General features: G+C 41.2%; 1 protein-coding gene across 1 annotated transcript; it reads left to right on the top strand.

Annotated features, from left to right (window-relative positions):
- The first annotated feature begins 2,152 nt into the window (after nt 1-2,152).
- On the top strand, nt 2,153-5,911 carry LOC130095013 (uncharacterized). The gene is made up of 4 exons (XM_056261653.1): nt 2,153-2,369; nt 2,616-3,205; nt 3,397-3,545; nt 5,764-5,911. The coding sequence occupies exons 1-4, from the start codon at nt 2,168-2,170 to the stop codon at nt 5,909-5,911; spliced, it is 1,089 nt and encodes a 362-aa protein (XP_056117628.1). The 5' UTR covers nt 2,153-2,167.
- The last annotated feature ends 6,166 nt before the right edge of the window (nt 5,912-12,077 follow it).

Genomic DNA, 12,077 nt, shown 5'->3' on the forward strand with positions numbered 1-12,077 from the left:
CAAAAGTGGTTCAGTTATGAGGTTCTTAATGAAAGAATCAAATCATTTCCTGGTGAAAGCAGCGACAAGCTAAACACTATTCCCACTACAGGAGCAAGGCTTGGAGGGCATGCAGCCCAAACAGGTGGCTTTTGAGATTCTTGCCTGTTTTGGTGCATGACACAATTGAAGATGCTGATAATGAAGTATGGGGACTGGTACTACTTCTGAGGGAGCTTGTTGAATTTGTCTGTGCACCTCGGCTCTCAGAGTCGCAGATTGCTTTCATGAAGGGACTGATTGAACTGTATGTGGAATTGAGGCAAGAGTTATTTCCAAGAGTTCAACTTAGACCGAAACACCACTATCTGCTTCACTATGCACACCTGACTTTACAATTTGGCCCACTCATATATACTTGGACAATGCGCTTTGAATCAAAACATTCTTATTTAAAAAGGTGCATTAGGGCAAGTAAGAACTTCAAAAATGTAACCAAGTCTCTGGCTGAACGGCACCAGTTGCTTCAGGCTTATCAGTCTTGTGGTACCTTGTTTAGTCCCCAGGTTCATGTCTCAGACTCAACACGGTTCTATCCAGAGCTCTATGACCAGAGCATAAAGACAGTGGTTGAAGAATTTGATTTGAACTCAAGTAACTCAGTTGTCACAGAGAGAGTGCAGGTTAAAGGCACTACATATGCAAATGGAATGCTGGTCTTACTGAGCTATGCCAAAGGGCAACTGCAGTTAGGACAAATAGCAAGCATTTTTGTAAAAAATGAAACTACTGTCATACTTTTGCTTCGAGGGAAAACTGCCAGCTGGGTACCTGAGCTTGGACTCTATGAACTTGATGAAAATGCTTTTGACCTGTTCAGTTGCCATGATTTGAACAAATTTGGTGATTATCATCCCCTTTATTCTTACCAGAGAGGTACTCGGTGGCTCATTCCTCTTAAAGGGTCACTCCACCCATTTCAACATTAATCTTTATTGAAAGTGGGTCATATATGTAGTTGAAATGTAAAAGAATTTTTGAATTTGGTGCCCTCTTGACCGAGAAAAGACAGAAAATAACTTTATGGCACATTTGTATTTAAGACAACAACTCCCGCAATGCACCACATTGCACAGCTCCGCAAGCCACTCCCACTAATCCAGAACAGCGCAAACATCAGAGAAATCACTCTTCCATCTACAAGGCTAGCTGTCAAAAGAGTTTGAAATTCATTTCACACAAAATGTCTAGTTAGTTGGCTGTGGCGAGCAGGACGAGGGACGTCAGAGGACGGCGCGAGTGATAATGAATGACACCTGTGAGACGCAGCGGTCTCATATCTCTCACGGAGGAGATATCTCTCACAACAACGAACCCCGTTACATTGGCAAACTCATTAGCGAATTACTCCTCGTTTGTATTTCTTTCTATATGGTGAATTATTGCATTATACCTGGATGTTCAGTCAGGCGAAACTAGGATGGTTCACATCACAACACAAACGTCCATGTGCTCGTCTGATTCAGAGATTTCGTCCAGGAGAAATTGCCATCGTTGAAATTCTCTGCAGCAGACGGACTCTATCTGTGTCCGTAGCGCACAGCGAGAGCACAGGCACCAGCAGTCCGCCCAGCTCGAGCCAGTCTGGGCTCCTCGTCCGCCTCCTGTTCCTCCATCAGCCTCAGCTGCTCTTCGATATTGCGGCTCGTAAAAATAGCCACGAACATCGGATTCGAGCAGCAGAATTTCAAAATCCTCTTCTTCCATATCATGTTTAGTTTCCTCCGTCATTGTCGTAACTTCCTATATCCACAGCGCTTGTTAGCTTAGCTTATAAACAAGATGGCTGATATTGATTTCAGTATCTGCAAGGGAAGTCCCACCCACTGATCTGTGATAGCTCTGTTAGCGCATTAGGTCCAACCCCCTATGGGCGGGTTTGAAAGGGTGGGAACTTGTGCTTGTAGTCTTTACAGAAATCCCCCCCTCTTACACTTCCTCCTACAATGACGTAAAATGACGATTTTTGCGTCATTGTAGGAGGAAGTGAAAAAGGTAAATAGTGGATTTCTCTTGTCTCAGGGGAAAATGAGAGAGTTTTGCACGACCATTCAATAGTATGACTGGGTTTCTAACAATGGAAAGCTTAATGCAAATGGGTGGAGTGTCCCTTTAAACACACACCAACATGGAACTTGTGAAAAACTATGTCAAGAAAGCAATGCCATCGCTCAGTAGCGTTCAGATGGATACACTCATGGCTAAACTGGAGGAATTAGGAGTTCTCTCTGTAGATGACCTGAGCCTTGTGGACCCGGAGGACATTAAAGACACTCTGCCATTCATTCAGTGCAAAAGATTTGTCAGAGCTGTCAAAGCATTGGAAGCAGGTGAGTTTTTGCCCCTCTGTTTTAATGCAAGTTTTCTAAGACTACAAAGGTTTATTCAAAAAATGCAAAAAAAAAAGGTTGCCATCAGCTGTACATGGCAATAACTACCCTATAATTGGTTTTCGTAATTAGGTCCATTTGTATTCCTGGTGGACCCAAACTGGACATTGAGGCACAATGTATTAATTGATTCGTAACAATCGTGATGTGTTTAATTTATGGAGATGTGTGTCATGTCATCCATAGATTCACAAGCTCCACCGCAGTTCACCAGGCCTGGCCCCTCATCAACACCTGAGCCACAGAGGTTTCAGCTGCCCTCAACACCACCTGAGACAGCCGACTCCCCATCCCAAGACACATATTCTGTACCATGGCACAAATTTCCCTCAAAAGTCATGGATGAGTTGCGTGAAAAGAAGTACATAATGGGGAAAGACAGACGAGAGATGGTTCGGATCGTCGCTGAAGATTACCTCCATAAACACCCAGGAAGACCTGGTAGACAAAAGCTGAGGGAACTCGCCAGTATGATTGTAGGACAATATCCTGCCTCATTCAAGCTGACAGAGCCGTTTGGAAACAAACCTTTTGCAAAAGATGGTTCTGAAACTGTCTTTCGTCAGCTGGAACACAGAATTGAAAATATGAAGAGGCCACAAAGCTCACTGAAGAGGCGAGCAGGGGGTGAAAATTCAACAAAGAAAAGGCCCAGGAATTCAGATCTGTATGGATGTGTGGCGTGGGATCCAATCATTGAGGGGACTGTGTGTAGAGAAGACCTGCTGTCTAAACGAGATGATTTGAAACGTGCCTTTCAAACCCGTGATCTTCAGGTGGGTCTGCAATCATCCATTATTTTCTTGTGTTGTAAGGACACGTGAAATTGTTGGACACATTGTGAAATTGTAGATCGTCTGACATCACTTCGCCCATAGTCTATTGAAATTGATACCCTGTTTTATTATTTTAATTGGTTAGTTTGACTAACTGTTCGACTGTTTGACTAACTGCCTCATATCTTTAGGAGTCATCTTTTCGAAAATTGATGACTGAAACTTATCCCATTCAGCGTGAAATCCTCAACGATGCTGATACCACTATTGGCGTTGTAAAGGACGAGTGGCCGTTCCTGTTTGAAGTTCCTCATCTGTTTGATCATGCATCTAAACTCCTGTTATTATTATGATTGTGCTGTGCTGCTCCATATGGAGAGAAGTTTGTCATTATTAATCAATCAAAAAAAGATTTGCAACCAAAAAGAGAGTTGAGAACAAAAAAGATAAACTGGCAACCAATCAAATAGAATAAATTGGATGAACAATCAAATAGAATAGATTTGAGACCAAAAATCAGGAAGTGGCAACCAAAAAAGCAAAACATTTGAGATCCAAAAAGAACAGAACAGGTTGCAAATGAAAATGAAATAATTCAATTAATTTTTTTTTTTTAAATTCTCTCCATAGCTGCATTTTTTCTGAGGCCAAACGAAAATGAGTGTTAGTCTTATTACCTGTACAAAATTAACACCTTGAACCTTGAACAAGAACTTTCCAAAAAAGAAAAGGGGATCAATGACTTCCTTGACTCCAAAGGGATGAAGACGGGCGAAGGTCCAATACAGCTCATCTGTGGCATTGCAAATTACTTCAAGGAAGACTCTTATAAACTCTTCGACAAAAAAGAGGTAGATGTTGTAAATTTTAAACTGTGTGCAAGATAATTATTTGCATCCAGTGGTGAACCAAGTAACCAATCACAGTATGAAGTATAGATTCCCCTAATTGTGCTGCTGATATTCTCTATAAACTCTCTCTCTATAAACTATTTACATTAATGTCTGTGCTTGATGGCTACCTCTGTCTGATGAAGACACTAGCAGATAGTCAATTTGCCAGCAGGTTTGTGTGCACTGGAAACATTAATTCATGTGTCATGTCTGTCACCAAAACAGATCTCTGCAGATCCTGAAGTCGAACTCCCAGTGACCCCTTGCATCCTAGTCAGAGGTTTGTAGTTAAATATTTTTTGTATCTCAGCGAGCTGTTTTATAAGCTGTTGTTTTGTTGTATTTTATTAAAGAAATGTTTTGCTAGCCTTAAAATATAGGATTATTTTTTTAGTACATGGTGCTCAGAATTTTTTTTTTATCTGTGTTTAAGGTGACCAGCAATTCTTGCTGTTGATGGGTTACTTGTCAATGACCACATCACCTCTCCCATTGTGGCCTTGAGCTACGTCTTCTCCATGTTTTATGTCTGCAACGTTCAATACCCACCGGAGATGGCTTTTACTCTCGAATTCATGCAAAGGTAAGCACTCATTGTTTGTAAATACTTTGTAAATGTGACTTTGCCGTGCCTTTCTGCACCCGACCTGCTTTTTGTCAATCTTAACCAAACCCCTTTGTCTGAGATGTACAAGCTCAAAATGTGTCGCCACATGCTGTGAGCTTTTAGATCAGCTGTTATTGGCTTATGATCCCCCTGAATATGGATTTGTTCGTAGATTTCGTAGCTCCCTGTTGAAGACTATTGTTGGAATAAATGTGTCATATTTTTTTAAATGGCAGGTAACATGCTTTTTGCTTTACATAGTGTCCCAAGTAAATAAAAAACAAAACAAACATAACATGATTCTAGTTGGGAAATGGAGCAAAAACATATTTTTCTTAGAATGGTTTCTGACACAAAATTCGTTTGAGCTATCTCTTTAAAACCATTAGCACCTGAGACCAGGTTATGTCAGTGGTGGTCAAACCTTTTCATGTCAAAGACACACAAACTGAAATGTATTTGGCTGCAGACTCCAACCTCAAAATATGTTGTTCCAGGGACCCTCCAGAAGCAAAGACTAAACATATTCATTAAAAAAAAAAAAAAACATCCTGGATTCATGCCCAAATGTTAATATTTTGATGTGTAACATGCACTGAATGTCACAGTTGCTCCACTCCATGTTTGAGAAACCCCCATGACAGTCTGTGTTCAAATGTGCTGTTACACCTTTTGATAGGACGATGTCAACTGTGTTTTCTATCCCCTTCTGTGTTCTGTGCATTTATAATATCCCTGCACACATGTTGAGGATGCATGCTGTCATGTGTTGGTGATAAGCAGACTTCTCGCCCTTGCAAACATATCTGTATATGCGCAGTGTGAATGCATGTGTCTTGAAAAGACAAAGGAAGAGATAAGCTTAGCCACTGGCAACAGCACCACAACAACATTGGGTACTAGACAGATGGTCAACTAGAATGATAGAGAGGTTCACACATAGGGGCATATTGAAGAAAACAAATGTATGATTTTATTGAACTGCTCCACTCCTGTCAAGCCACACTACACGTGCAAACTTTGTCTGCATCTCACTATTATTATTATTTTTTTCTCAGAGTTTTCTTTGGGATCAATCCTGAGCGAGGCTCCAAGGCAGAAAAGAAGGGGAAGAAACGGCACTTCATTCCTCCACAGGTGTGCAAGCTGGTTTCTCAGCTGAAGGAATTTGAATGCAGTCAGAAGGAATCTGAGTGGGCCATTTGAGCTGTTCTCAAAGCTCAGAAAATAACTTTTTGGACTGAATGTACACACACACACACACACACACACACACACACACACAGGCAAATCCAAAAACATGGGGCTTGGGAATAGAAATACAGATTTCTACAGTATTATGTGAGTTCAGATGTTTTAACTAGATGCCCACAACACACATGCTGCAGTTTCAAATCCCCCATGTTAAGGGGGATCCCAGGTAGAGCTTTGCCTGTCAATGTGGAGTTGGAGGTGTAAGTTTTATTTTTTGCAGAAATCTATTTATGGCATGTTGCACATGTTATTGCTGCTCAGATGTTTTATAGAAAAGTTGTATAATGTAATACTTCTAATGTTCTAATTGTTTTTGTAGAAAGGTCAGACACTGGTTGCAGAGCTCTGCCTGTCGGTGTGATATGTGGAGTTGGAGGTGTAGGTTTCTGCATCCTTCTGGAGGGGGCTCCTCATTTTGCACTGACAGGTGAGACAGCAACAGCAATGCTGGCAGTTTTATTATCTTATTTTGTCAATGTCTTTAACAAATCCATTTGTTATTAATGCCTGTCAGCCTGTGGGTGCTAAAAAGTTGCTAGATTTGGCAGCTCCCTGTTAAAAGACATGGCTGTAGTTCTTTGAGAGAACAGCTGGTTTATGTATGTAAAATTGATCTGAATGTGAAGGTGATGTTCTGAATGTTTTAATGGTTGTAATGTAAATATTGCAATTCAGGAGGGGGCTCCTCATTTTGCACTGACAGGTGAGACAGCAACAGCAATGCTGGCAGTTTTATTATCTTATTTTGTCAATGTCTTTAACAAATCCATTTGTTATTAATGCCTGTCAGCCTGTGGGTGCTAAAAAGTTGCTAGATTTGGCAGCTCCCTGTTAAAAGACATGGCTGTAGTTCTTTGAGAGAACAGCTGGTTTATGTATGTAAAATTACTCTGAATGTGAAGGTGGTGTTCTGAATGTTTTAATGGTTGTAATGTAATTATTGCAATTCATTCACCACAAAAAGTGCAATCACTTTAAAGCACTGGCAACTGTTAAAGGAAATAAATAATTGTTGTGATTCTACATTTGTGCTTTATTGATGATAAACGGTATAGAGAACTGTACGGAATTAAACATTTTAGGATGACTGAAGTGTCCGTAAATGGTACGGATTGAGTACTTTAATAATACGGAATATTCCATTTTAGGTTTAATGGAAGTGTCCGTAAATGGTAAAGAAAAAGTCAGGTAAATCTACGGAAATATCTGTTATAGGGTTTACGGAATTGTCCGTACAATAACGCAAAAATTTACGGAAAATACGGAATTTTCCATTTTAGGTTTGACGGAAATGTCCGTCAATGGTACAGAAAAACTCATATAAATCTACGGAAATATCCGTTTTAAGGTTTACGGAAGTGCCCGTACAATAACGGAAAAAGTGCTGGTAATTAATTACCAGCACTTTTTCCGTTTTTAAACGGAACTTTTTTTAACAGTGTACAAAACACATATTGATTATTTCTTCACAAGACTTTTGAAAATTGTATCACATAGCCTAGAATATTTGCTCCAAAACTATGTGAGAATCATCCTGACTACTCATTCAGATAAGTCAATAAAGTATTTTAGAATGTGTATGACGTGTTTTGTTTGAGAAAGCTTTATGCGAGGAGGTGTATAAAAAAAAAAAAAAAAAAAAAAAAAACACCTTTGAACATGCTGATATCAAGAGAAACTATATGGCTGCACGACTTTGGGCATGCATTGTAGATTTTTCTGGTTAAAATTGCGATTTAATTTTATATATATATATATATATATATATATATATATATATATACACACACACACACACACACACACACACACACAGTGCTTAGAATAAGTGAACACACCCATGCTAAAGTTGACTACCCTTCACAATATAGACATATTTTAGATATTTCTATTATAGATATTTAAAATCTTACTCTTAACTTTTAAATGCCTAAATGGATTGGCTCCATTGTATTTAACAGAGCTTCTTAATGTTCACACTCCAACTAGAGTGTTGAGATCCACCAATCTCCTCCTCCTGAATGTGCCCAGAAGCAGACTTAAAACCAGAGGCGATAGAGCCTTCAGTGTAGCTGGCCCAAACTTGTGGAACAACCTGCCACTCCAGATTAGAACTGCCCCAACTCTCGCACGCTTTAAATCACTGTTAAAAACACATTTCTTTTCTCTGGCATTTCCTCTCAGCTAAGTTTGTTATCTTTCATGGCAAATTTTAAACTTAATTTCACTATATATCATATACTGTATATTATAATGTTTTTGGTTGTAGTTTTACTGTGTGCCTTGTTGTATTTTTATCCTGTGAAGCACCTTGGTCAACCTTGGTTGTTTTAAGTGTGCTATACAAATAAAGTTGATATTGATATTGATATTGATAGACATGGTTTTATTTCTATTATGTCATGTCTAAAGTTAGCCATTCTTCCCCACTAGATGGCGCTGTTTGCTATAGTTTTAGTTAAACTACCATTGAGAAAACTTTATTTGTTATGCTTCATAGCGACAATCACGCAAACCTCAGTAGCCATTTTCCAGTTCTGCGCAGCAGAGAAATCGCGTGCTGTTTACTCCGGATTCCAGTGTCGTTGTGTAAAGCCCCAGAGAAGCTTTGCTTGTAAGTTTATTTCATATAATTGTAATGTTATATACTTTGTGTCTGTATCTTATTAAGATGGGTATATTAGACGCACGTTAGCGGTTCCACGTGCTTTGTACGGACATTTCAAAAGATCGCCATGTGATCTCGTAACAATTACTGTGATTTAACGATGTTAATGTAAATATTGTGTAAGTAGTAATTGTATTTTGGTTATTTATATTTAAATAAGCATTTTTGTATTTCTTTTCAGTTTCACAAAATAATGTAACATTGAGAGAGAAACAACATGATTACACTCAAGTAAAGAAGATAATTGACATCCTCTGAGTGGTCATTGAAGCCTCTTCATCACGTTATATAGTGTTTAACTATCTGTATATGCATGTCCAACGCACACGCATGCAGAGGACAGAATAGTGAAAAAGCATCACGACGGGCTGAAGACAACACTTCTGAGAAGGACAGCTATCCAGTTATTCCACCCATCACAGTTGACTCAAGATGGATGTTAAAGAGAAAACTGAAGAGCAACAGCAACAACTGACCACATCACATGCCTCACTCAGTCAACTGGAAACCAGATCGGTGATATCTGCATCTTCCAAGAGCTCAAGATCGTCCGCTGCGAGTATGGCGGCAACCAGAGCACGAGCTAAAGCAGAAGCAGTCAGAGCACGTACAAACTTTGTGGAAAGAGAGGCTGAGGTACTGCTAGAAAGAGCTAAACTGGAATCTGAACTGTTATCACTACAGCATAAAAAGGAATTTGCAGCGGCAGCAACAGAGGCTGAGTTTCTTGAAGCGGCTGTATCAGAAATCGAGACAGGAGAAATGAATATGGCGACTGATGTCACAGAATTTCCACAGGAGACTATTGAAAAGCGTACAAAGGACTATGTGGACAGTCTTTCTGGATCAAGTTTTCACTGTCTCCCTCATGTTAAAGCAGAGCCTGACTCCCGTGATCACGAACAGTTTATGATCTTGCCTGTGCTTCCCACCACGGCTGTCACGAGCGATGCCACACAGAACGTTGACAGACTTAACCACATTTCAACTCCTAGACCATACACTATAAGCCAGCTTAGAATGCACAGTACACACTTATCATTTCCCCAGCATACTCCTGGCAACCTGCCATACACATCAATGTCTCATAACAAAGCCTATGGACAAATTCCGGTTTCAGAGAAAGTGAGACAACCTCAGACTTCCTATCTCAGCGGTTCAACGCAACAGCCACCCTCAACAAACCATGCAGGTATGAGTGAAATAGCTAGATACCTGGTACGCCGTGAGCTTGTGAACTCAGGGCTTAGTAAGTTTGACGATCGGCCGGAAAACTACTTAGCCTGGAAGTCATCATTTATGAATGCTCTAGAAGGATTATCACTCACCCCAAGCGAGGAGCTTGATCTTCTGACAAGGTGGCTAGGACCGCAATCCTCAGAACAAGTCAAAAGAGTGAGAGCTGTTCACGTCGCTGATCCAGCAGCCGGTTGTAGAATGGCATGGTCCCGTCAAGAAGAAAGCTTTGGGAGTGTTGAAATAATTGAGAAAACACTCTTTGATAAGCTGGATTGTTTCCCTAAAATGAGCAATAGAGAACCCCAAAAGTTTAGAGAACTTGCAGATCTGCTCATAGAAGTGGAGTCAGCAAAGCTTGGAGGCTACTTACCTGGGCTCTCTTTCCTGGACACAGCGAGGGGCGTGGCACCTATTGTCAACAAACTTCCTCTTAACCTCCAAGAAAAGTGGATGTCCCAAGGGTCTCAATATAAGCTTCAGTACCAGGTACCATTTCCTCCATTCACATTTTTCACAGATTTTTTATGTAAGGAGTCCTATATGCGCAACGACCCAAGTTTTGCATTCCACTTATCTTCAACTGCCCCTGTAAAGCCTGAAACCTCAGTAAGAAGAGGTGGACCACTGAAAAGCTTCATCTCTACTCACAAAACTGAGATTGCACAAACAACCAGCTCTTCCGATTCGCCGAACAGTAAGCCTGATATCAACAAACAATGCCCCATCCACAAAAAACCCCATCCTTTCAAACGGTGCAGAGCTTTTAGAGCTAAGAACATTGAGGAACGGAAAATGTTTTTGAAGGAGCATAATATCTGCTTCAGATGTTGTTCTTCGAATGAGCATGTGGCCAAAGACTGTGAAGTTGTCATACAGTGCACAGAGTGTGGCAGCAACAAACATGTCACAGCTCTTCATCCTGGACCAGCTCCATGGATACTAAAAGCACCCAACACAGAGCATGACGGGGAGAGAGAAAGTGCAAACCCTTTCATTAACTCTAAATGCACAGAGGTCTGTGGGGATACTAATAGTTCACAGTCCTGTTCGAAAATCTGTCTCATCAAAGTTCACCCTAAGGGAAAGCCAGACAAGTCACTGAACGTCTATGCTATTCTTGACGATCAAAGTAATCGCTCACTTGCCAGAGCTGAATTTTTTGACTTCTTCAATCTCAAGAGCAAAGAATTTCCCTACACTCTGCGCACATGCGCCGGAGTCACAGAAATGTCTGGGAGGCGGGCTATGGACTTCATCGCACATCCTCTAGATGGCAGTCTTTCAGTCCCACTGCCTACGCTCATTGAGTGCGACTACATGCCCGAAGACAGGTCAGAGATACCCACTCCTGAAGTAGCAAAACACCACTCACATCTCAAATCTATTGCTCATCTCATCCCTCCTCTAGATCCAAATGCTCAAATACTTCTCCTTCTTGGACGTGATATCCTCCAAGTCCACAAGGTAAGAGAGCAACGCAATGGGCCACAAAATGCTCCCTATGCTCAAAGACTGGACCTAGGCTGGGTTGTGGTTGGTGAGGTGTGTCTTGGTGCTGCTCACAAGCCTTCAACTGTTAGTGTTTACCGCACAAACATTCTAGAAGACGGGCGTCCATCTTACTTTCGTCCATGTCCCAATAAACTCTACCTCAAGGAGAAATTAACTGCACAGCCAAGTGTTAAAGCCTCTCACCTGCCCCAATTTGCTCCCAGCCCTCCGGCCACCTCAGTTATTGAAAGAACGGAGGATGATGAAAAAATAGCCCCTTCAATTGAGGATAGGCAGTTCATTCAGTTAATGGACAAAGAAATGGTCATGGATGACGCTAACAGCTGGGTAGCACCCCTTCCCTTTCGTGCACGTAGACAACGGCTTCCAAACAACCGAGAGTAAGCCCTGAGCCGTTTGAACTCTCTCTGTCGCACACTACGTAAGAAACCTGAGATGAGAGAACACTTCGTAGAGTTTATGCAGAAGGTCTTTGATAACAATCATGCCGAGCCAGCTCCTCCTGTAAACCCAGGGGAGGAGTGCTGGTACTTGCCCTCCTTCGGTGTGTATCATCCACGCAAGCCTGGTCAAATTCGGGTAGTGTTCGACTCCAGCGCCCAGTTCCATGGCGTGTCTTTGAACGACGTGCTGCTAACAGGCCCGGATTTAAACAACAGCCTGCTAGGAGTCCTACTACGATTTAGGCACGAGCCAATA

The sequence above is a fragment of the Rhinichthys klamathensis genome, unplaced genomic scaffold, assembly GCF_029890125.1.
Source record: "Rhinichthys klamathensis goyatoka isolate OS25496 unplaced genomic scaffold, OSU_Roscu_1.1 h1tg000010l_1, whole genome shotgun sequence".
Taxonomy (NCBI): domain Eukaryota; kingdom Metazoa; phylum Chordata; class Actinopteri; order Cypriniformes; family Leuciscidae; genus Rhinichthys; species Rhinichthys klamathensis.